Raw genomic sequence first — 24,894 nt, forward strand, 5'->3', positions numbered from 1 at the left:
GCAGAGACAAGGAAGCAGCAGGTGGCGGCACTGCAGACGTTAGGGGCAGAGGGGGTGGGAAGGGTGAAGTTTATTATTTACATGTATAAAACGGGCAGAGAAACGGCGCCCAGGCAGTCCCATCGCTCCGCTCAGTCAGTGATGATGAGCTCGTCCACGCCCCAGTCTTCATAGCTTCCATCGGGCAGGTAACGGCGGATGATGATGGGGATCTTTCGGGCCCTGTTGGGGAGAAGGCATGGGACATGAGGTTGGCGCCCTGGCTCTGCTGCACAGAACAGGTAGAAGCACGTGTCACACCAACGCCTCCCACGGGGTCGACAAAGGAGCCAAAGATCTACAAGATCAAACACCAACTTCCCCAGACAGAGGCCAGACAGAGGCCTGCCAGGCTCTGGAGCAGGAAGCACTGTCTTACTTGAGCTCCTTCATGGCGATGAGCAAAGGGTCTGTCTCCCCTTCCAGCTCCACCATCACCGGGGCACACATCCTGCAGGGACAGAGGGGTTGCAGACAAGGCTCACAAGGCAGATCTGGTGTCCTGATCCTCAGCTAGCAAGGTCACCTGGGCAGGCAGGTGTGGGGCAGTAGTCTACAAGGAGCTGCCCTGAGTAGACCGAAGGCCAGCAGACTGGATTTGAACTGGGCCTCCAAGGACAAGTCGCTGAATTTCTCTCCTATCCCAACAGCCTCATTTACAAATGAAGAAGACATTTGCTGCCTCACTGGGGACATGAGGACATGCCACTCACTGTTATCTGCCTTTACATTGTCTACTTCACGTGAGGGAGTCCTACTTTGACATTCATTTTACTAGTGAAGAAACTGGGTAACCTGCCAAGGTCATGCAGGTGGAGTGGCAGAGCCAAGATCTGTTCCTAACCACTGTGCTATGTGTCCCATGTAGCATACCCAAGTGATCTAAATGTAACGCTCATCAGAGAGGCCCTTCCTTCATTCTTACCGCCCCAATCCAAACCACAAGCCCCTCACAGCAACACCCGGGAGGGTCACACTCTCCAGCCTAGCCCCTTCATTCAAGCCATAACAAACTTGTATGTCTGCCCGTGTTGTGGTTTTGTTTGTTTGTTTGTTTGCTGAGACAGGGTCTCTCTGTGTAGCCTTGGCTGTACTGGACTCGCTTTGTAGACCAGGCTGGCCTCAAACTCACAGTGATCCACCTGCCTCTGCCTCCTGAGTGGTGGGATTAAAGGCTTGGGTTATGGTTCTTAAGTTTCCCACAAATTAAGATGATGACAGTACTGGGAGAAGAGGAGCCCTGGGGAAGTCATGATGGCACGACCACCACGATGGCCTAAGTGGCTTTAAAAAAAAGTATGTATGTATGTATGTATGTATGTATGTATGTATGTATGTATGTATTTTATGTACATTGGTGTTCTGACTCCATGTGTGTCTGTGTGAGGGTGTCAGATCCACTAGAACTGGGATTATAGACAGTTGTGTGGGTGCTGGGAATTAAGCCCAGGTCCTTTAGAAGAGCCGCCAGTGCTCTTAACCACTGAGCCACTCTCCAGCCCCTAAGTGGCTTTATAAGAAAAGGAAGAGAAATCCAAGCCAGAAGAGTTGCTCGGTCCCATCATGTGACTCTCTGCCATGTTATAATACAGCTTGAGGCTGTTCTTGAACCTTCAGAACTGCGAGGAACTAACTAAGCCAGGAACCCGGTCTCAGATTTTCTATCACAGCTCAGGTACCTGAACAAACTGTGGATCATTTTTCCTTCTCTCCACACACCTGAGAGAGGTTCAGATGTCCCCACGCAGAAAATCACCATCTTCAGTGCCCCCGGTGAGTTTATATATGCCTTTCTTGGCATCGAAGGCACTGCACCGAGGACCAAAGTGTCTAGTGGCCCGGGACCACACGTGGTCCACTACAAGGGTCCATGCCTTCCTTCTCCAGACCATCAGGACAGACTTCTCTTTTAAGGTTTTAATTATTTTATGTGTATGGGTGCTTCGCTTGCATGTAGGCCCACACCTGTGAGGCCACTGATACTTGGAACTGGGGGGACAGGTGGCTATGAGCCACCGTGCGCACGGTGAAATGGTGCGAATCAAACCTGGCAAGAGCACCAAGTGCTGTTAATTGCTGATCTGTCTCTCCAGCCACGAAGGGGTCTGAGAACCCTCAGAGCTGTCCAGTGACTTTGGGGAGCAAGCAGCCCGAGGGGAACACTTACCAGTTTATGACTAAATATTCTGGTCTCTGCTACTCCTAAAAGCCTGAAATTTTCCCAAGGGCAAAAACCAAATGCCTTTCCTGAATAACAAAATGTCCACAAAACTGGGTTGTAGTACAGGAATAGAACATGTAAGGCCCTGGGTTTAGTCCCTAACACCAAGAAAACAAAATAAATGCCTGCTGTATGCAACCCTGATCGGCCTCGGCCCATTCTCTCTCTCCAGACACAACAGGAGCAAGGGAAGGGCATCTGTTCATCAGTGCCCCACAAACGGGCAAGTGCTTTGGAGTGACTCTTGTGCTGCCAGCGGCTACCAATAAACATGCCATCCACCCAGTTAGGAAGATGTGCGCAACATCTGCCACCAGGTGGTGCTAACGCAACAGGCTGAACCCAACCAAGAGCTATCCAAGAAGGCACTTCAATGGGCACCTAAGCAGAGGCAAGGCCTAGTGCTGAGTGCACAGTGGGCATGGGATGCCTCAGGGGAAGCAGCACTAATGTCTGGACTAGGTCGGAGCCCCCGTTGGATTGGCTTACACTGGGGTTGTCTGGATGCCTCATGTCCTATGAATGCTCCAGTGGCTCATCAGACACATGTCAATTTGAACCTGTCCCTATAGGGTCTACTGACATCTTTTACTAATTCTATTTCTCAAGTTTAAAAAAAAAAAAGTATTTGTATTCATGTGTCTGTGTTGGGGTATGTGCAGGAGTGGAGGTGTCCATGGAGGTCAGATGTGTCTGATCACCTGGGGCTGAAGTTAAAGGTTGCTATGACTCAGTTGCCCTAAAGAACAGTATGTACCCTTAATGCCTCTCCATCCCTTTAAAACAAAAATGTATTTATTTTGTGTGTGAAGAGTTAAAAATTTACTTTTGGGGTTGGGGATTTAGCTCAGTGGTAGAGCGCCTGCCTAGCAAGTACAAGGCCCTGGGTTCGGTCCTCAGCTCTGGGGGGAAATTTTACTTTTATTTTCACTTGCATGCTTTTGTGTTTATGTAGCTATGCCGTGTGTGTGTGTGTGTGTGTGTGTGTGTGTGTGTGTGTGTGTGTCCCCGTGTGTCCATGGAGGCCAGAAGAGGGTGCTGGGTCCCTGAGACGAGCAACAAGCACCCTTAACCTATGATCCACTTCCTCAGACTCTATCTCGTGCGGTCCAGTCTGTGTGTGTGCATTCACAAGCACACCATGGCACAGAAGGGTCAGTTCTCTCCTTCCATCACATGAGCTCCTGCACTCGGGACTGGTGGCAGGCACGTGTACCAGCTAAGGCAACGTCTTTGCTGACCACTAAGCTGCACCCGCCCACAGTTTTCAGCACCAGGAATACAAGCAAATCCACTGCCCTTCATCTGTCTCTGGGTTCTAGCCTCTCCCTGCAGCTGCCTGCCTTTCCGTCCCCTTTGTTTTTTTTCTGTTGTTTTGGTTTGTTTGTTTGATTTTTTGAGACTGGGTCTCTCTGTGAAGTTCTGGCTGGCCTAGACTCACTTTGTAGACCAGGCTGGCCTTGAACTCACAGCGAGCCACAGCTGCCTTGACTTCAGGCTCTCTGTATGCTGGTCCAGCTCTCATCAGAAGACACCTGGGGAGCTGGGGGTTGAGGGGGGTGACATCTTCATTCTCCTGTGCATCCTCTCAGGTCAGCACCACACCGCAGTGGTGAGCACTGCTGGATCTGAACAGACTATGAAGGAGCCCTGCCACAGGGCCATGCCTTCCAGAACACTCAGCCAACTGAAAATGTCCTGCCTATTGCCATCCCTGTCCTACCTGTGAGCCTTAGACTGGCCCCTGAGCACCTAAGATGTGCCTAGTCTTTGGGGGTGAGAGTGGGGAGCTTTGTTCTCCATTTGTTTGGGTAGGTGCTCTGTGGAGGATTTTGTTATTGTTTTGAGTTGGTGTGTTACTGTGTAGCCAAGGCTGACCTGGAATTTTTTTTATTTTTTTTATTTTTATTTTATTTTATTTTATTTTGAGACAGGGTTTCTCTGTGTAGCCTTGACTGTCCTGGACTCACTTTGTAGACCAGGCTGGCCTCGAACTTACAGCGATCCACCTACCTCTGCCTCCCAAGTACTGGGATTAAAGGCGTGCGCCAGTTTTTTAATTAGTTAATCTAAATGGGCACTTGGAGCCAGTGAGGGCCACAACAGAGTCCAGGCTGACAGGACCATGTCCCCTGCAGGTGGCTCCAGCTTTACTCAAAGGAGGCACAAGTACAAGCGTGCTGGAGGAAGGTACATAGCTACGGAATGACTGAGGACAACCTTGCCCACACATAAAAAACCCTCTAGCAAGGCAGACACGGCAGTCACCCTAAGCCAGGCCTGTGTACACCTGTAGGAGGGGATGCACACAGCACTGTGCCTCCCCAGCACACAGGCAGGCCCCCCACACCCTGTGGCAGAACACTCCATCCACTGTGGTTTGCTTTCTCTAGTCTCCCTAGTCTATCCTGCGGCAGCCACCATTTCCCATCCAGCATGTGAGAAGCCGAGCAGTTTCTCAGCAGAGTTCCACTAACTGCCTCCTTCGAGATTACAGTACATCACAGGCGCCATAAAACCCAGCACAATGCCTGCCATACCAGCGTGGGCTCACTGTGGCCGAGCTGACAGAGAAGACAGCAGAGGGGCGACACTTACGCGATCTGGAGAGCCCGGGTGCCCAGCACTCGAGCGCGCTCATACTTGGTCATGTAAGGAGTGGTGATGCGCTTCTGGTTGGCCTGCGGTCGCTCACCAGATGGGAGAATCTCAACATTCTCCTGTCCCTCCTGGATACCAAGAAACAGAGAGGCAGAAAGATGATGACAATGACACGTGCCATCACCACCAGCATGTTCTGACGTCATGGACTGTGCGACTACCCACTAGCACCCCATGCCATCCTTAATCCTCACAAACAGGCACGACAGGGACTGTGGTCCCTTAAAGAGTCAGCCAACCTGACCAAAATCTCCAACCCAGCAGTAAAGAAGACTGTATTCACAACTCTAGAGCCAGCTGCTTGCTCAAAAGGCTGGCCCTGTAAGCGATGAGCAGCCCCTGAAGCCAAAGCTCAGCACCAACACACACCACATGCACACCACACACACACACACACACACACCACACGCACACCACACCACACACACACACACACACACCACACGCACACACCACACGCACACCACACACACACACACACACACACACACACACCACACGCACACACCACACGCACACCACACACACACACACACACACCACACGCACACACCACACGCACACCACACACACACACACACACACACCACACGCACACACCACACGCACACCACACACACACACACGCACACACACACTAGTTATCACTCTCTGGCCAAACACTACCACAAATGCTGAGCTACAAAGCAAAGAGCTTCGGGTAGCAGAGCCACCTAGAGAAAAAAGCAGGCACAGAGCAATGGCGGCTGCCAGGAAGGCGCAGCCTGTGATGACAGTTTACACGATTCTGAAACCAAGAGTTAAGGGTCAGGCTTTGTCTCAGAAAGTAAAGCGCTTGCTGCCCACACTGAAGGATTTCTGGGGCTGGCTGACAGCCTAGCTGAAGCAGTGAGCCCCAAGGGCAGAGATGATATCTCGAAAAATTAGGTGGACATCTGGTGGTGGTGGCGGCACATGTCTTTAATTTAATCCCAGCACTCGGGAGGCAGAGGCAGGCAGATCGCTGTGAGTCCGAAGCCAGCCTGGTCTACACAGGGAGTCCAGGACAGGCAAGGCTTCACAGAGAGACTTTGTCTAAAAAAACAAAAACAACCAAACAAGCAAAAAAACAAAGAAAACCCACAAACAAAAAAATTTTTTAAAAAAAGAAAAGAAAAAAGGAAGAGGAGAAGAAAAAAATAGTTAAGTGCACACAGACATGCAACACATGTGCACAGCACACACAAAAAATTGTTAAATAAAAAGTAATTGTTTGCTGAGTGCATACTACATGTCAAACAGTATTATAAGTGTTTGGGATACAGTAGTAAATAAAACGGACCAGAATTACTTCTACCTGTGCCCATCCCTTTAATCCTAGCACTCAGGTAGCAGAGAAAGGCTGATTTCTGTGAGCTATAGGCCAACCTGGCTTCAGTAGTAAATTCAAGGCTATAAACTGAGAACAAGTCTCAAAAAGAAACAAACAACAACAACAACAAAACAAACATATTAAGACACAATAATCCCAAGATCTAGTTGAGGTGACACTTAGACAAAGGCCAAGAGTGATTCTGTGGGAGACACGTTCCTGGAAACAGGACAGCGAAATCTTTGGTAACCACCTCCCGTGCCACCATCTAGGTGGCATCTAGGTGGCAGTGCAGAAGGCTGAGGCTGGCTGGCTACTGACCTCCTCGGCATTTTCCAAGTCATCTAGTCCTTCGTCCTCCTCCACATCATCAAAGTCATCGCCATCAAAACTAAACCGGAAGAAACTGGTAGTTAGAGCCAGAGACACAGCTCGCCGGCTCCGCTGTGACGTACGAGGGACAGGGAAATCTCAATGAAGGAATGAAATTCTGGTGTCACTTTATGCCTCCAATCTTGTCCCATATGTCCCCAAATTTGTCCAGGGTTCGTTCACCACTGTTTCTCTTTCTATGAACTACTTCAGTCAGTATGTGAACATGCACAAGTCTGGTCTGGGAATTTGGTGTTTTTTTTTAAAGGTTTATTTTATCTATGTGTTTAAGTGCGTAAATGTGAGTGTACACATGAGCATGCAAGTGCCTATGGAAGCCATCAGAGGGTGTGAAGTCCTCTGAAGCTGGAGCTGTTCCACATGGTGCTGGGAACTAAGTTTCCGTTCCCTGGACTGTCAGCACGTGCTGATAGTCACTGAGCCATCCCTCTGCCATAAACACAGTTTTAGCCCTATCGTAAGGAGAAAAACGTAAATTGGTCAGTGTGAAGGTACACTCCTGTACTCCTAGCATTTGGAGAGTGACCTAAGAAAATCTGGAGTCTGAGCCCAGCCTGGGCTACACAGTGAGAGTCTGTCTCAAGAACAAACACAACCTCCCCCAACCCCCCCCCCCAAAAAAAACCACAAGTGTTTACTTCAGGGATGGAGGTGTAACTCAGGAGCAGAGTGTCTACACAGCATGCATGAGATAGATCCCCCTGTCATTTCAATTCTCAGCACCAGCACATTACACCTACCCCCTCTTTAAAAAGGAAGAATAGTTCTTTCCCCTCCTGCTACGGCCTAATTCCATGCTCCCTTATGGTGGGGGAAGTAAGGCCAAGGTGAATTGTCATCCTTATGGCCAAAATAAAAATAATTTTATTTACTATTTATGTATGCGCGATGTGTGTGTGCGTGCAGGCCCACATATACCACTGGGACAACCTCTCCTGCTCTTTCCTCCTTCCCGGGACTCCAAGATCAAACCTGGGTGGTCAGGCTTGTACAGCGAACATCTCCGCCACTGGTCCACCTCATCAGCCTCCTATGGTGAAGACGTGTGAAGGAGCTGCCCAAACTCACTGTCTCTGACCTCCTTTTCCTGATGTCATAGTCTCACCTCCATAGACGTTCACCCCCAAGCTGCAAAGCCACCCTGCTCCTGTTCACTGATTATCTTTTTCCCCCCCAAGACACAGTTTCTCTGTGTAGCCCTAGCTGTCTTAGAATGTGCCCTGCAGACGACCAGGCTGGGCTCGAACTCATAGAGATCCTTCTGCCTCTGCCTCCCATGTGCTGGGATCACAGGCGGGCAACCGGCTTTCGCTGACGTTACCTTGCTATACCCTTCCAACTCTCATGCTTCCTTTATCGGCCAGCAACCGGGCTCCTCCCTGTTTCCCGCTCTGCGGGTAGGGGAGTGGGGCTGTTTTTCAGCCTTTTCTGGGCTCTACTCTTTTCCCTAGTCACTCACCAGCCATCTCTGCTGGCACTCACTGCCCTGGTTGACACTCCTACCTCTGCTTTTATTGTATTTGTGCCTGTATTTGGTTTGTCTGCGAGACAGTCTCACTCTGTACACTATGTAACTCATGCTGGCCTGAAACTCGCCATGTAGCACAGACTGACATCCTCCTGCCTCAGCCTCCCAAGTGCTGGGATGACAGGTGTGAGCCTCCACACCCAGCCTCTTGAGTTCTGACTGATATCTCTATATTAGGACTCCACAGTTTTTCTTCCCTTTTGACCTAACACATGCAGCCCAGCAGGAAATCCTTTTGGCTCTATCTATAAATCCCTGTGTTTCGGAGGTAGAAGCCGGTGGATTTCTATGAGTTTGAGGCTAGCCTGGCCTACATAGTGAGTTCCAGGAAAGCCAGGGCCACATAGTTGAGACCTCGTCTTTCTCTCATATGTGTGTGCCTGTATGCCATAAGCCAGGCATGGTGGCTAACGCTTTACTCTCATCATTTGGAAGGCAGGGGTAGAGGGATCTCTAAGTTCGAACCACCTGGCATACTATAAGATTTGGTCGCCAAATAAATTAAATAAAAATATGTCCATAGGAGGCTGGAGAGATGGCTCAGCGGTTAAGAGTGCTGGCTGCTCTTCCAGAGGTCCTGAGTTCAAGTCCCAACAACCACATGGTGGCTCATAACCATTTATAAGTCTATAATGAGATCTAGTGCCCTCTTCTGGCAAGTAGGTGTACATGCAGGCAGAATACTGTATACATAATAAATCTTTTCTTTCTTTTTTTTTTCTTTTGGTTCTTCAAGACAGGGTTTCTCTGTGTAGCCTTGGCTGTCCTGAACTCACTTTGTAGACCAGGCTGGCCTCGAACTCACAGACATCTGCCTGCCTCTGCCTCCCGAGTGCTAGGATCAAAGGCGTGTGCGCCACTACACCCGGCATAATAAATAAATCTTAAAAAAGAAAAGGTCAGGCATGGTGGCACGCGCACACATAATCCAGCCGGGTCTGGTGGCTCATGCCAGATACACCAACACTTGGGAGGCTGAAGCAGAGCACTGTGGCTAATTCAGAGGCAGTCTTAACCTAAGCCAGCCTGGGTTTCAGAGTGAGACCTTGCCTCAAACACCACAAAACTTTGCGTTCTCCACAGTTCAGTCTCACTTCTGCCCATCTCTGCTACTATCCAAGGCCGCGCCTGCTTTCAGCCTTCCAGGCCATTCTTCGGATTGCTTTTTCCTCCCTACTTCCAAGACTACACACGCGACACCACCGGCATTCCCTTCCAGAAAGGGGGCCGTCGGAGGGTAGAGGCTACACCTGCTCCCATTGCTCCGCGAGGCAGGAAGTTCTAAAGACTTCGCCCCACAGACCTGGGCTAGCCTGTGCTCCAAGAGCTCAGCTCGCACTACGACCTCCTCCCCTCCCCTATGGGGCCCGCGCTCACTTGTCCTCGTTGTCTGACATGATGCCTTCGCCGCACTGGCCGGTCCGGAGCGCAAAGCAGCAAACCGCGCGCGTGAAACTCCAACAGCACTACGCGTAGCCTGCGCCTGCGCTGTGACCCAGGAGCAATCACTTCCGGGAAGCAGTCGCCAGCGAGAAGCTAATGCGCATGTGTGGGTGTGTGCTTGAAGTTACCATGGTAACCAGGTACGCTTGTGTGGGCGCTGACATTCTGGCTCCCCTGAAGATTTCCATAAGAAAGGCGTCGCACTCCCGGGTCACTGCTTAGGGTGAGCGCTTCTCTCTCCCTGGACCGTCACGATGGGGACTGTGGTCTCTGCACTGTCCGGAGCCGAGTACTGGTCGGGCACCAGCTTCTCACATTCCCAGGGTGCTCGCGATGAGAGGTCGGGGCTGCGATGCGAGCCTGGGGCTGGTCATTGCTTCTCTCCCTCCTAGGGCCCTCCCATGGCTTCAAAGGAGAGGGTGGACTCAGTGACCAAAGGAACCGGGTTCCAGCGCTGCCGTAAGCAGGCCGCTTACACCCCGGGAACCTGTGAGCTCCTCAGAGGTCAGTGCATTAGAGGACCCAACGACAGGAATGGTGCTGTTTTCTCTTAAGAGCGTGGGATTCAGAAAGATTCGGGACCAGGATCAAAGGCGAAAGGATGGAGAATTTTGGAGCGGTTAGCTCATCATCTACATTGCACTTTTTTTTTTTTTTTTTTGGTTTTGTTTTGTTTTGTTTTTCGAAACAGGATTTCTCTGTATAGCCTTGGCTCTCCTGGACTCACTTTGTAGAGTCTGGCCTCGAACTCACAGCGATCCACCTGCCTCTGCCTCTCGAGTGCTGGGATTAAAGGCGTGCGCCACCACGCCCGGCTTACATTGTACTTTTTTCTTAAGATTTATTTATTTATTATTATGTATCCAGTGCTCTACCTGCATGTACACCTGCCGGCCAGAAGAGGGCACTAGGTGTCAGATGGCTGTGAGCCACCATATGGTTGCTGGGAATTGAACTCAGGACCTCTGGAGGAGCAGTCAGTGCCCTTAACCTCTGAGCCATCTCTCCAGCCCCCACATTGCACTTTCTATGAAGCCTGTCTCCCCCCCACACCACAATAGGACCCTCGCAGTACCAAATTCAATTCCCTTTACTGGGCTTAGCACAATATAGCCTGATAGGTGTTCAGTTTCCCAGCTATCACCTTCTAAATGTTGAATGCCACCAGGCAGAGAAAGTGCCTTCTCTGCTCAGAACTGTGACTCCAGACTGCTACAAAAATGAACGTGTGTGCACTCATCCATTCAACAACTAAAAGCCTACTATATGATTTGGATATTGTTCTAGGTGCTAGGAATAAAGTGTTGGGGGCGGGGAGGTTTGCAAAAGACAATTCTTGCTCTCGGAATGCTAATAGTACAGGAGGTTAACAAGAAAAATCGACAAAGAAAAAATAAAAAGAAAATTAAAAAAGAAAAATCGACAAAGAAAAATTACAGAGTTGGGGTGTAGCTCAGCGATAGAATATATAATAGGTACACAGGAAGCCGGGCTTTCAGTCCGTACCACAGACAAGAGAGAAGGGGAGAGAGAGAGAGAGAGAGAGAGAGAGAGAGAGAGGGAGGGAGGGAGGGAGGGAGGGAGGGAGGGAGGGAGGGAAAGAGTTACAGTTGAAGAGATGACTCAGTGGTTAGAAACATGTACTTCTCCTCAAGAACACTTGAGTTCAGTCCCCAGCATCTGTGTGTGTGTGTGTGTGTGTGTGTGTGTGTGTGTGTGTGTTTTAGGCAGATACAGTGGTGTGCAAGGTTGCTACTTGGAAGAATTGCCTGAGCCCAAAAATGGCTAGCCTGGATAATATCCTAAGACCCTGTCTTTAAAATAAAACAAAATAAGGGCTGGAGAGAGAACTCAGAAGTGAAGAGCGCTTGCTGCTAGTCTGGAAGGCCCAAGTTCAGTTCCCTACAACCATGTCCCTTGTCTCCAAACAACCTATAACTCTAGTTTCCTGGGACTCAGTGCCTTTTTCAGGCCTCCACAGGCACCCAAATACATTCAGGCGCGCACGCATGCACGCGCGCGCGCACACACACACACACACACACACACACACACACACACACACACGAACATAAAATCTTAAGAAAAAAAGTCATATAAAGGATCATATCTTTAATTCCAGCACTCTGTGGAAGAGGTGGGTGGATCTCTGAATTTGAGGACCGCCTGATCTGCATGCCACATTTCAGGATAGTGAGGCTGTATAATGAGACCTTTTTTAAATAAATAAATGAATGAATGACTAAATGAATTAATAAAGAAAACCTCAAGAGATATGTGCTCTAGGGGAAAAAAACCTTTAGTAGGACAGAAGGACAGGAGTGCTTAGTGAAAAACGGGGGAGGCAGCGCTACAGGGCGAGATGCGGGTGAGATGTCTGCTGTAGCTCAGGAGGCCTCACACAGTTGCATTATTTTGCAGTGATGATGAAGGAGTCCAACCTGACTAACTTCCAGCAACGCCACCTCATGGACACCATGAAAAGTAAGGGCAGTCACTCTAGAGACTTTCTGCACAGGGGAACCAAGGATACATTTATTTTATTTTATTTTATTTTATTTTATTTTATTTTATTTTATTTTATCTTGGGTTTTTGAGACAGGTTTCTCTGTGTAGCCTGGGCTGTCTGGAACTCACTCTGTAGACCACGCTGGCCTGGAACTCACAGCGATCTGCCTGCCTCTGCCTCCCAAGTGCTGATATTAAAGGCGTGCGCCCCCACTGGCAGCAGATGTTGAATGCTCCTCTATATGAAGGAAGAGTTCATTTTAAAAGACAGAGATGAAGCCAGACATGATGATACACACCTCTAACCCCAACTCTCAGGGGACAGAGGTAGGAGGATCACCAAAAGTTCAATGGCAGCCTGGCTTATACAGCAAGTTCCAAGTGAGATCTTGTCCTGGTAAAAAAAAAAAAGAGTTGGGCAGCTGGGGCAGTGCTGCACGCCTTTAATCCCATCACTCTGGAGGCAGAGGGAGGCGGATCTCTGAGTTTGAGGCCAGGCTGGTCTACAGAATGAGTTCAAGGACAGCCAGGGCAGTGAAACCTTGTTTCAACAACAACAACAGAAAGCCAAAAGCAACAAAAGGGCTGGGGAGAGTGACCCAGGCTGGAGAGATGGTTTAGTGGTTAAGAGCAGGTAGAGGACCTGAGTTCAGTTCTCAGCTCTCATGGGTGGTGACTCACAGTCAACTGCAGCTCCAGCTCCACAGCCATCCCACGTGGCCTCAGTGGGCACTGCACTCATGTTCCAGACATGCAGGCATGTGTGTGTGTGTGTGTGTGTGTGTGTGTGTGTGTGTGTGTGTGTGTGTGTCTACCTATGTATATGATGCATACAGACATATAACTAAAAATAAAGTAAGTTGTGTTTTTCTTTTTCTTTTTTTGTTTTTTGAGACACGGTTTCTCTGTGTAGTCTTGGCTGTCCAAGACTCGCACTGTAGACCAGGCTGGCCTCGAACTCACAGGGATCCACCTGCCTCTGCCTCCCAAGTGCTGAGATTAAAGGTGTGCACCACCACCACTCGGTGAAGTTTTGTTTTTCCAGACAGGGTGTCTCTATCTAGTCCTGGAACTTGCACATTAGACTAAGCTGGCCTCAAACTCAGGGATCTGCCTGTGGCCACCAAGCACACACATAGTGTACATCCATATATGCACACACATGGTGTACATCCATATATACACACACATGGTGTACATCCATATATGCACACACATGGTGTACATCCATATATACACACACATGGTGTACATCCATATATGCAAGCAAACACAGAAAATAAAACCAAAATCTCCCTCAAAGCTTCATGGCAAGGGCCGGGCGGGGTGGCCCATACCTTTAATCCCAGCCCTCGGGAGGCAGAGGCAGGCGGATCGCTGTGAGTTCAAGGCCAGTATGGTCTACAAAGTAAGTCCAGGACAGTCAAGGCTACACATCTTTAAAAAAAAAAAAAAAAAAAAAAAAAAAACTTCATGAGTTGCCTGGGAATTCACTCTCTACCTCTCCTTAACTAAGACCTACTGTTGTCAGAGAAACCCAGCCTCAAAAGACCAAACATACCAAACCAAAAACAAACCAGCAAGCCAAAAACCCTACACTGTTTTTGAGTTTGGTTCAAGCAGCAAACCCCCCTCCTTCACCTGAAAGCCCCTAATTCTTCCGCTGAGCAGAAGAGGTAGACCTGAGGCATGGTATTACTAAGAAAAATGGCATCTTCTCAGGTCTGGGAAGGGGAAGGCAGGTAAGAGCCAATGGCTGAGTCATCCTTGCAAGCTCGCAGAACAGAGACTTCAGTCATCCTTGATCTTCCTTAATGTGTCCCCACCTGCCCACCCACCCCTGCCCAGAGACCGCAGAATCCTGTCAACAGTCCTGTAAGCTACATCCTGACCCTCATCACTTGTCTCCTCTGCCACCACCCCAGCCAGGTCCCCACCAATGCTGCAAGTCATCTGAATAGCTGCTGTCCTTGCCCTAACCTTGGCCATGAATGAGACTTTCAATAGCAGCCAAAAAGAGCAAGTCCTCCCCAAACCCATCAATGGCTTCCCACCTTGCAGAATAAGATCATCTTTCCAGAAGCTTCTAGAAGTTCTGATCTCTAACCTTTACCCACATAAGAGGTGCTGGACACACACCACCTCAGCACCTTCACTGTTCTTGCCTCTAGCTGGAAAATTCTTCCTGAATATAACTGCAGCGCTGGCTCACTGCTCTTTACTATTCTCACTGAAACCATCTGTTAAAATACAAAAGCCCTAGCCTCTTACGTACAAAGCCCTCGACTGCATCCCCAGTACCACACAGCCCAGGTGTGGTGGCACACAGGTAGCTGTAACCCACGCACTTGGAACATAAGAGGCAGGAGGATCAAAAGTTGAAAGTCGTCTTCAGCTCCACAGGGAGGTGGGTGGTCAGCCTGCATAGAGACCCAGCCTTAAACAAAAGAAAAACAAAAAACAAAAAAAAACAACACTGGCTGGCGAGATGGTTAAACAGAGAAAGGCACTTGCTACCAAGTTTTGGTTTTTTGTTTGGTTTTTGTTTTTGTATAGCCTTGACTGTCCTGCTCACTTTGTAGACCAGGCTGGCCTTGAACTCAGAGAGATCAGCCTGCCTCTGCCTCCCGAGTGCTGGGATTACAGGTTGTGCCACCACTGCCCAGGACTTGCTACAAGGTTAACAACCTGAGCTCAATCCCTGCAAAGCACGTGGGCGGAGTGAACTGATCTCCATAGGTTGTGCAAATCTGTACATACACACACACACACATACACGCGCGCACACACACGCACTAAAAAAACAAAACAAAACAAGAAACAGGCCAGAGAGATGGTTCGAGGGTTCAGAGGTAAAGGGCACTGACTGTTCCTCTGGAGGTCCTGAGTTCAATTTCCAGCAATCACATGGTGGCTCACAACCATTTATGTGAGCTGATGCCTTCTTCCACCCTGCAGGTGTATATACAGGTAGAACACATTACATCTTTTAAAAAAGAAAGAAAGCACCACGCTGAAGCCTCAGTGTATAAGAATGTTTATTGCAGCATTGTCCGAAGTAGTAAAAATCCAAACAACAAAAAAGAAACAAAAAACCCAGAGACAACCTGAATGTCCAGAACTAGACTAGCTGAATAAATAACGCAATCATTCTAATAACTAGTACATAGCTATAAAAAATAAATTACATGTAAATTTTTGTTTTGTTTTGTTTTTTGAGACAGGGCTTCTCTGTGTAGCCTTGGCTGTCCAGGCTGGCCTCAAACTTACAAAGATCTCCCAACCTCTGCCTCCCTGAGTGCTGGGATTCAAGGCGTGCGCCACCACACCTGGCTATAAGTGTGTTTTTGTGGACAGTTGGCTGTGACACATTGGTAAGTAAAAAGGGTCTGTTATTGACCATATGATATGATCCAGTGTTTAAGAACCGTACGTGTACATAGCAAACCAAACATCCTTGGATGTGTTGTAGAAGCATCCAGAACAAAGAGCGACCACCTCATCATTACTACAGCTTGCAAAGGAGAGGCTCCGAGGCGCCTGGAGACTGTCCACACTGTTTGGCTTCTCACTGGCAGCCACCATTTTTCTTTGAAAAGAAAGCTGAACAGGTGCTCCTTTTTGACCTTTCTGTTGCCAGGGGGGGCCCCTCTGCCTCTGCAGTGCAACCCGACATCCAGCCAGAGGGGCTCTCCTCCCAAGAAGTCGACCACAGCCATCTACCTGCCTCCCATCCTGGCTGCCCACTCTCACCTCCGGCCTGCCAGCATGTGTCAAGCCAATGGAGCATACAGCCGTGAGCAATTCAAGCCTCGGGCCACCAGTAAGTGGTGGGCTTGGGGCTCTCTTCTGTTGTCTGGGATCATAGCAGCCTGGGACAGACAGCACCACTCAAGGTTGCGGAGGAGGAAAGCAGTTTTCCCAACCTCAGAGGGACACGTGGCTGTCAGCTGCCTGTCCTCCTGCTCCCTCAAGCCCATCTCCTCTGCACTTGTGCCTACACCCCGGAGCCCCTCCTCCGAGCCTCTAACATTGCTTTTGGCCCAGTCGCCCTAGAATCCCCACAGTTTCCTCCACGCAGGCCGCAGGCGGCCACAGGCCACTCTTGGTTGTTTCAAATGCTAGCCTGCTGAGCGTCCTGCTCAGGAACAGCCAGGGGAAGTGCTGGGACTGCAGAAACTCCCCCCTCACAACCCAGACACCCTGCAGTGTGCCCAGCCTATAGAAACACAGGAACAGGGCCTGCTCTGCACCTTAAGGAGACCACTTCTGGACCCCACAGGAGATCTGGAGAAGGAAAAACGAAGACTCCAAAATATCTTTGCCACTGGGAAAGACACAGAGGAACGGAAAAAGGCTCCCAGTGTGCGGCAAGAGGACCCAGCTCCTGAGCTAGACCGGTTTGAAGAATGTGAGCCAGTGTGTGTGTGTGTGTGTGTGTGTGTGTGTGTGTGTGTGTCTGGTTTGAAGAATGTGAGCCAGTGGTGTGTGTGTGTGTGTGTGTGTGTGTGTGTGTGTGTGTGTGTGTGTGTGTTGATACAGACCTTCCCCTCCCCTACTCTCCCTCAGACTCCATGCACTCCCACTGCCCTGGGCACTGATGGTCCTTCCCCCTCTGTGCAGTGGTGCAGGAAATCCAAGACAGGAAGGAATTCTTGGCTGCCATGGAGACTCTGGGACAGGGCAAGCAATACCGAGGAATCATCCTGGCTGAAATCTCCCAGGTCGGAGCCCACCCAAGCCAAAGAGTAGTCCAATAGGAGGGGTCCCCAACCTGTCCTAGGATAGTTAGCAAGCATCTCATCCTGCCATGACAGCAGCTCTTCCCGGTGGCTCTTTACAGAAACTACGGGAAATGGAGGACATTGACCGCAGGAGGAGTGAGGTACTGGAGAAGGCCCTTGCCACCACTTAGCCCACGACGAGGGCCGGCCTGCCCAGCAAGACCGCCAAAGCTCTTCACTCTGCCAAGAAGTGTCGTCTCCAGGCCTGCCCACCCACAGGGGCCATGCCAGATCATGATATGGCACTGTCCTGGGGCACAAGACAGTGTCCTAGACACTGCTCAAGGATGCAGAGGCCTCACTGGTGCCTCTGAGCTACTGTCACAGCCAGGGAGTTGAAACTTTCTCTAGGGAAAAGCCCCAGACATACCAGAGACGCCCAGGCTCACCAGCTTGGCTGTGCACCCCAAGGGCACCCTCCTCTCTGTCTCTCCTCCTGCCACAGATGGCCTCCAGGTGCTCTGTCCTTGGCTTTTCTGACCCTGAGAGTGAACACGATTCTTTCCCTCCTGTATCTTGAGATCTCCATTTTGCCTTCTTGTATCCTTGGGCAAATGTTTAACCACAATGATTAACTGGCCAATAAACACATTTAACTGGGTCATGACATGTGCCACCTTGTTTCCCACAAGGCAGTTGCTTATTTGTGCAGAACCAGAAGCCGTCTCACACAGATGGGTTCTAACTGCTGTTCGCAGATTTCCAGGGCAAAGGGGACACAAGGTTCCTGAGCAGCCTGCAGCCACTGCTAACATTCAGGACTACGGTGTGAAAACTCAAGTTTGCCAAGACCCTCCATCCAAGCAGTTACTGCAGAGAAGGCCACTCAGGGCTAAAGGTCACCTTCAGGGCTGTCCCCAAACAGAGACTAAGGGAAGAAACATAAACGGAGAGATCCACAGTGAAAGGGCCTGGCAGGTGCCACAGTTCCACTCAAGGGACAACTGACAAGGAAAGCAGCCCTGGTCCCCACCTGGTCCCCGGCTGATTGACTGCACATCAGTGTCCTTCCTTCAGGCTGCCGACACTGGCCAGCCTGGCCTTCACCAGCAGTGTGTCATTTCCCTGTTCCTACACCGGCTGGAAGCCCCATAATCCTAACAGAACACATGACCTGTGTGTTCTTGCCACAGAATAAACATGCTTACTGTGCAGCCGCCAGCAGACAAGAGAGCGGTCAGTAGGAACATGCCCTCCACCTTGCACACTGAAAAGCCTGGGACAAGCGTAGCCCACTGTGACAAACTCAAATTTGAAGTCAGCATTTACAAATCTTGCCTGTACGAGAACTGGATTCTGGGTTTCTTCTAAAAAAACCAGGCAAGATCTGGCAACCCTGGTCCCAGGACACAGGTGCCCTCTGCTGACACAGCCACTCCATTGAGACACTGAACTTTCCCAGGCTCTGAGACAGCCTGGCAGAGCCCTCTCTTGGGCTACAGCAGCTAGGTCACAGGGCCCCTCTGAAAGACCTCTGAGGTGGCAGCCCTGGCTCCAGGTCTTCAAGTGCATTTGGAGACAACAAATGCCTACGTGGGAGTGACAATCACGTCTTCCCAAACAGGAAGGGAACCCTGCCCAAGGGGAGGCAGTGGCGGTCAAGTTCCCAACTTAGTGGACAGCTCCGACAGGGAAGAGGGCACAGAGGTGGCCATACTCAAGGCTGAAGGGCAGTGGCAATTGAGGTACAGTGCGTTCCTTCCCAGGATGCACAGAGGGAGGGGACTGAAGTTCCCAAGAGCAATGACAGTGCTCGGACCATAAGCTGCCTGGCACATTTCCCAGGGGACAGAAAAGGTACCCCATCACTCTTCTCCCAGAGCCACCTAGTAGTGAGTGGGCAGCAGTCCTCGGAAAGAACAGAAAAGACATGCTGTACTGACCTCAAAAAGGAATGGACCCATCCCCCGGGCGTGAAGTGGGCAGAAAGCCTGAATCCTACCCACAGCACTGCCACTGGGTCCCTGTGTAGGCTTTCCACAGAGCCCGGGAGGTGAGGGAAGGGATTCCTCAGCCTGGGGGGAGCAGAGGACTCAGGACTTGCCATGAGCCTATTCCCCTGACATAACACAGCACTCACTGGGGGGCCAGACTTGAGACTTCATAAATAGAGCTCCTGAGTGAGGGGACGTGAGCTTCCAGGGCACCTGTGCTAGACAGGAAGGTAGGGGCTGAGGCTCTGGGCTAGGAGAAGCTAGGCAGCAGTGTTGCTGCTGACCTGCTCAACAAGCCCTAGGCCAGGCCCTGCTCTGGACAGGACTGACAGCGAAGACCCCATCTGGCCTGGTTCAGAGGAACAAGGAGAGCCACTACCTCAGCCAGGAGCCTGCATCCCTGCTTGCCCCTGGGCATGTCACAGCATCTGGAGTCAGAATCCAAGTGGGCAGGGCTAAGTCACAGCTGTCTGGGACACAGGGAAGAGGGGGGAAAAAACCTTTAGCCCAGACCAGCTGGAGACCACCAAGGAGGGCAAAGCTCACCTAGAGACTCCCTCCCAAGGTCATTGTGCCCCTTGGCAGCTCGGAGGGCAGCAGAGTGCTGCTCTGGAGAAGAAAGGAAGTCGGCTTGCTTTGCTGTCAGCTCTTGTCCCCAGGGGCCTTGCTCTTGGTGTCACGCTTGTTTCCCAGCAGCTTCAGCACCTTCATGGTCTTGAACTTGCCCTTCTTCTTACCCTCGGATTCAGCCTCTCTTTGGAACCCTAGAGCAAAGAAGACAGACACTCAACCAGGGAGGGAGGGGAGCACCGAGGGCAGGGTGGGGCAGCGGCAATGTCTCTGAGCAGGTATGCAACCACCAAGGACTCCGGTCATGACACTATGCCCAGTCTCCTCTCTCCCGCTGAGCTCTCAGGCTGCTGCTCTATGCAGTCCGCTCTGTAACCCTCAGCCCACACTGAGAAGAGCCGCCATCACAAAGAGAAATGAGGTGAGGGCTAAAGGAACTGGCCCAGTCACCCAGCTCATGTGCCGGAGCTGGGACTAGAAGCCGGTCTGGCTCCAGACTCAGCCACAAGGCAACACAGTGAGCCACAAATGGAACCAAGGTCAGACTCCAAGCCACAGCTCTCAGGGCAGCATCCTTGAGCCACTGCAGGCACTCTGGTCCTGAACAGGCTCTAGGTCCCCCGACCCCTAGGCCAGCCTACAGGGCTCTGGGAAGAGTCCACTCAGGGCAAAACGAGCCAGGGCCAAGGCCTCCTGCTGGATCACAGTCCTGTGGACATAAGGAAATCCCCTGGCTATGCTCCCTCACCCCCACCCCCCACACACAGCCTGAGCCACAGCCATGTGGCTATGACTGGCCTACCTCACTTCATGTGGCTCCCCAACAAAACAGACCCTAGGAGTTTGCATTACAACCAACCATGCCTACGGGGCCTGCTCAAGATCCATCTGCAGGCTGCAAACACAGGATGGAGCTCACAGGCATTCGCCCCTCCTCAGGATGAGCCTCACCTTTCTTTCTGATCATAGCTTCCAACATCTTGTCTTCCTCTTCTTCCCTGGGGTAGAAAAGAGAAGCTGAACGCCCACAGCAGGAAGGAACCAGGTCATCTGTAAGTCCCTTCCAGCCTCTAAGGTGCCACAGGACTGGGCAAGTATGAGGACAAGCTGGCAGTGAGGGCAGGGCTAACTTTCTCCCAAGCTCTGCCAGAAAGCCAATCCCCCCATAGGGTCCCAGGCATGGCACCTCTGCCGGTCCTCGTCCAGACAGTTGACAATGGCATTGCGCTGCTCGATGAGGGTCACGAGTTCCTGCATCAGCACCGTCTCTCTCGCCCGATCCTCCTCTGTCCAGTCCTTTTCTGCCAGAGAAGAAAGCCAGGGTGAACGGCGGGAACCCCTTCTTCACAATGACAGGACCCAGCACCCGAGTTTTGGGGAAGATGGCAGGCCATCCATGCTGGGAGAGGGCAGGAAGGCCCACAGCGTGACTCACAAGCTCATAGGGACATGAAGGTGGTTCAGGAAAAAACCAAGGACACTTGGTTGCCACCAAATACCCTTCAGGAGACGCCCTGTAGGCCAGTAATGCTTAACGGCTTCCTGCCCACCAAACACAAAGTTTAAGTACACCCTGCAGGCCAGCACTCCTCAAAGGCTTCCAAAACAGACATTTATCAGTGGCTTCTTACAGGAAGCAATATTGGACTGGCTTGAGTGACAAGGGCGGAGATGACAAGGAGCTCCTGGAGTCTAGAAGTCGTACGGTCCACATCACACAGTGCAGCATGTTCCCAAGGCCATGGAGGAAGGGAACTGGGGGTAGAGCCCAGCCAGGAGACTCCCTGATGTTGCTAACACCTGCCACACTCCAGCTTCTTCCCTCTCACAGAAACACCCTCAGAGGCCCAGCTATGTCTGGGTTTCTCTCGCCATCTGCAGGCGCCAGGGCTGGAGGCCCACACCTGGTACTTACTCTTCATGTGCTATCCATCTAGAAACAAACACCCTGGGGCTGCCAGGAACTTCCTCTTTCCCTAGGACCTCGCCTTGCCCAAACTGAGGGGCAGGAGGCCCAGCACAGTCGTGGGGACAGCATAAGGCTTCACAGTCACGCCCCAAGTTGAAATCCTCCTCTGCCCCTGCTCACATGTTGGATGGAGCCTGCGTAAGCTGTGCTCCTAGGCTACATGTAGGGAAAGTTAAGCTTTGGAACCAAGCCTTTGGCTAGCACTGCCCAAAGAAAGGCCAGTGATTGAACCCAGGCAGCCTGACCCCTACATGGTGGCCTTTCATGGTGTCTATGGACCCATGTCCCTCAGAGTCACATAAACCCAGCGTCATATTCAAAAGCAGCGTGAGGGGCAAGCTGACTAGGACACAGTGTACAGTCACAGCCTTAAAGCTGCTGGTTTCTTACCCACTCTGGTTACTCAGGGCTCCTAGTGGTGGCCACACGCCCAGCCTCCTGCTGTGTTAGAAATGACTCACAGTTGGCAAAGAAGCCTAGGACATTCTGTGACTTGGAGCCAGTCCAACCTTCCAAGTTTCCCAGTCAATGGAGAGGCAAGACTCCAGTCACAAAGAAGGTGAGAGCCGGTGTTGAGGACAGGCACAGGGCAGAGACAGAGCTAGCAGCTCCCACACAAATGAGGAAACCCCAGCCACTGGGCCCACTTCTCTATAACCTCCACTGTGAAATGGGACCGATGGCCCGTCACCCGTGCCTGGATGATGCCACAACATAGGAAAGAGGTCAGAGCCCTGGTCCTTCGGTGTCTCTACTAGCAGCTATGGATCAGTGCGTGCCACAGCCACAGCCAAGGCAGGGCAGGCACTTCTCCTCCATCCCCAACTTAGCCCTCAACCCTCAGGCTACTTGAGGTCCCCATCACACCCAGATTCAACAAATACAAGGGTTCGAAGGATCAAACTTGGTGGCCGGGCAGTGGTCGCGCATCCATTTAATCCCAGCACTTAGGAGGCAGTGGCAGGCGGATCTCTATGGATTTGAGGCCGGCCTGATCTACAGAGCGAGTTCCAGCACACGTACAGCCGAGCCACCTCCCTAGACCGATTTCTCAGTTTTGAAGACAGGCCCCTGTGGCCCGAGCTCACCCGGCTTGTTGAGAAGGCACCGGAGTTCATATTCCACATCAGCCTGGCGCTGCTCCAGGTTCTGCTGCTTGAAGCTAACGGGTGGGAGGACAAGGCAGTGAACACTTCTGCTAAGGGCCCACCTGCTCACACGGCTGTCATGGCAGAGGGCCCGAGTTCCCAGGTCTCCATGGCCCCCCACCCCCACCCCCCCGCGCAGAGCAGCCGGGGCCATGAGGACTCACACGTAGATGAGCTCCGACTCGCGCCGCACAAGGAGATGCTTCTCGTGAATGAGCTTGAACCAGTCCACCAGCATGTCGTCCTCGCTGCCCTCTGGAAGCCAGATCCCCACTGAGGCCAGAGCCAGTATCCCTCCCAGCTCAGCACTCCCAGGGGCTCCCACCAACCTACGGCCCTCAGTTCCTCTATGCAGCTCCCGCACCATTTGCTCCACCACGCAACTTCTCCTCCAGCAGAACCCCACGGTGTTCCAGGGCATCCAGCTGGCGCTCAATAGTGTCCATCTCACCGTAGATGTCCTCCTCAGGGATGTACTGGTCAGCCTGGACCTGCCCGGGAATATTCTGGTCACCTAATGAGCAGTGGCTTCCCCTTCACCTCACAGGAGCATGACAAGAAAGCAGCATAGGTGGCAAACGGGGCAGAGTGGTGACGGCCAGGAACCCTCCATATCAAGCTCTGACAGACTCCTCCATGAGAGGTCCAAGTTCCTGCTCCTGAGGAAAGCCTCTCCCTTCCCTGTCAGGAGGGGTTCCTCCTGGGGCAGTGAGCTAATGTAACAGGTTACAGACACCGCTGGGGCCCCCTTCTGAGAAGCACTCCCACACTCCCACACTCACTCGCTGCCCTCCTACTGCTCCCGGCTACACAGGACCCCTGGGCTAAGTTCAGTCTTCCAGTAGGGCCACCCACAGGTCCCAGGCCTAAGGCTGCTGAGGGGAGGGTGCTGAGCCTTGGTCTCTCTGCTGGCACCTTGCGTTTGATGAGTGGAAAGCCATGTCCTGGGGCAGGTGGCCGCATGGGCTTGGCTCCTTTGGTGGCCTTCCTTACAGTTGGAGATGCGGAGGGAGACGCCTTCCGGTTGAAAGGATTCTCCTTGCAGGAAGACTGGAGGTAGTGAGGACAAACAGTTAAGGATGAGAAGTCCGATGACACAGGAATATGCAAAGTAGGCAGGACGCAAGTGGGCAGGAGCAGTAGGCCCAGGCAAGAACAGAACCTCCATGTCCCGGCTTTCTACTCTCATTCGGCAAATGGTACCATGGCCACAGCGCTTCCCCAGAGTCGGTCTCACACCTTACACACCTGTCTGCTCAAGGGCACGGCTGAGTGAAAAGGTCTTAGTCAGGTGTAGTGGCGCACCCCTTTATTGCCAGCATCTGGGAGCGGATCACTGTGAGTTCAAGGCCAGCCTAGTCTACACAGTGATTTCTAGGACAGTCAGGGTTACATGGTGAAACCCTGTCTGGGCGTAGGGGGAAGGCTAGGTGTGGGGGCTAAAGGACTGAGCAGCAGATTAGAGGGTGGGGAGTTAAAATAACGTGTATGATATCGTCCAAAAAACAAAACTGAATAAAAGGTTTTGGTTTTTGTTGTTGTTGAGACAGGGTTTCTCTGCATAGCCCCGGCTACCCTGGAACTCCCTCTGTAGACCAGGTTGGCCTCAAACTCAAGAGATCAGCCTGCCTCTGTCTCCCAAGTGCTAGTATTAAAGGCGTGCACTATCACACCTGGGTGAATAAAGTTAAAAAAAAACAAGCGCAAAGCCTTGGCTTCTAGACCTAGTTCCACACGCATACAAAAGCCTCGTTTACTGCAGGCCCCTTTACAGTTGAGCTACATTCAGAGTGGCTAGGTCACCCACTGCCCAAGGACCCAGTAGCTTCCACCACCAAAGACCCCGTACTTGACCACAGTTACAGCCTTCATTCGTGGCCATACTTTCTCTAGTGGAGACTCAAAGGCTCAGAAAGGCTCGGCTCCCCACCTAGCCAAGGATGCCCAAACGCAGGAATCCCACCTCCCTCTAGCTAACAGATAGAGAGAGGCAATTCTTCCCTCCTACCCTCTGCTGCCCAGCCCACCACAGACACACCCAGACCCTGGCTCTGCATCTTTCTGTCTCTCTAGAGACCCTGGCCCCTCTGAGATCAGGGCTCCATCTTCCCAACAGTGCCCTCAGCTCACGGGAAGCAAGCATCATGCCTGAGGCCTCAGCTTCCCAGCATCTGGGAGGGGCACGCTCTGCCCTCATCCAGTCAAGCTCCAAGCTGCACAAGGATCCTCCGAAGCAGAAAAAGTGTCTAAACTAGAGCTGGACACGGCAGGGTACCAGCGTGTGGTGGCTTGAGGTAGTAGACACAGGAGGCCTGGGACTGACTGAGTCACCTGTAACCCCCATT

At 51.6% G+C, this 24,894-nt stretch overlaps 4 protein-coding genes across 9 annotated transcripts in view; 2 read left to right on the forward strand and 2 right to left on the reverse strand.

Moving 5' to 3' along the window:
• Positions 1-24,894, forward strand: part of LGALS2 (galectin 2) — a 346,473-nt gene that overhangs the window by 28,611 nt on the left and 292,968 nt on the right. The window lies entirely within an intron of this gene.
• On the reverse strand, positions 53-9,707 carry POLR2F (RNA polymerase II, I and III subunit F). The gene is made up of 5 exons (XM_084751581.1): positions 9,571-9,707; positions 6,594-6,663; positions 4,859-4,989; positions 419-490; positions 53-222 (listed from the first exon to the last, which is right to left on the reverse strand). The coding sequence occupies exons 1-5, from the start codon at positions 9,588-9,590 to the stop codon at positions 132-134; spliced, it is 384 nt and encodes a 127-aa protein (XP_084607707.1). The 5' UTR covers positions 9,591-9,707; the 3' UTR covers positions 53-131.
• LOC311580213 (UPF0193 protein EVG1 homolog) lies at positions 9,721-18,004 on the forward strand. 4 transcript variants are annotated; one of them, XM_084751578.1, is made up of 7 exons: positions 9,721-9,859; positions 10,029-10,140; positions 12,058-12,120; positions 15,785-15,967; positions 16,427-16,617; positions 16,687-16,868; positions 16,988-18,004. In XM_084751578.1, exons 2-7 carry the CDS (start codon positions 10,038-10,040, stop codon positions 17,265-17,267), a joined length of 1,002 nt encoding a protein of 333 aa, XP_084607704.1. In that variant the 5' UTR covers positions 9,721-9,859; positions 10,029-10,037; the 3' UTR covers positions 17,268-18,004. The 4 variants fall into 4 exon arrangements, with proteins under 4 accessions (XP_084607704.1, XP_084607706.1, XP_084607703.1 ...); XM_084751580.1 differs by having other exon boundaries at positions 9,723-9,859; positions 16,427-16,555; positions 16,768-16,868; positions 16,988-17,193; XM_084751577.1 differs by lacking the exons at positions 9,721-9,859; positions 10,029-10,140; positions 12,058-12,120 and having other exon boundaries at positions 13,978-15,967.
• Positions 18,787-24,894, reverse strand: part of MICALL1 (MICAL like 1) — a 28,787-nt gene continuing 22,679 nt past the window's right edge. For 2 of the 3 annotated variants that reach the window (XM_084751545.1, XM_084751543.1), the window contains exons 10-16: positions 23,465-23,599; positions 22,914-23,040; positions 22,714-22,804; positions 22,490-22,563; positions 20,619-20,733; positions 20,384-20,430; positions 18,787-19,626 (exon numbers count right to left, since the gene is read on the reverse strand). In XM_084751545.1, coding sequence (XP_084607671.1) covers positions 19,505-19,626; positions 20,384-20,430; positions 20,619-20,733; positions 22,490-22,563; positions 22,714-22,804; positions 22,914-23,040; positions 23,465-23,599 — 711 coding nt within the window. In that variant the 3' untranslated portion in view covers positions 18,787-19,504. The remainder of the gene's footprint in view (positions 19,627-20,383; positions 20,431-20,618; positions 20,734-22,489; positions 22,564-22,713; positions 22,805-22,913; positions 23,041-23,464; positions 23,600-24,894) is intronic. The other variant, XM_084751544.1, reaches the window with a different exon arrangement.

The sequence above is a fragment of the Acomys minous genome, assembly GCF_964271855.1.
Source record: "Acomys minous genome assembly, chromosome: 12".
Lineage (NCBI taxonomy): Eukaryota > Metazoa > Chordata > Mammalia > Rodentia > Muridae > Acomys > Acomys minous.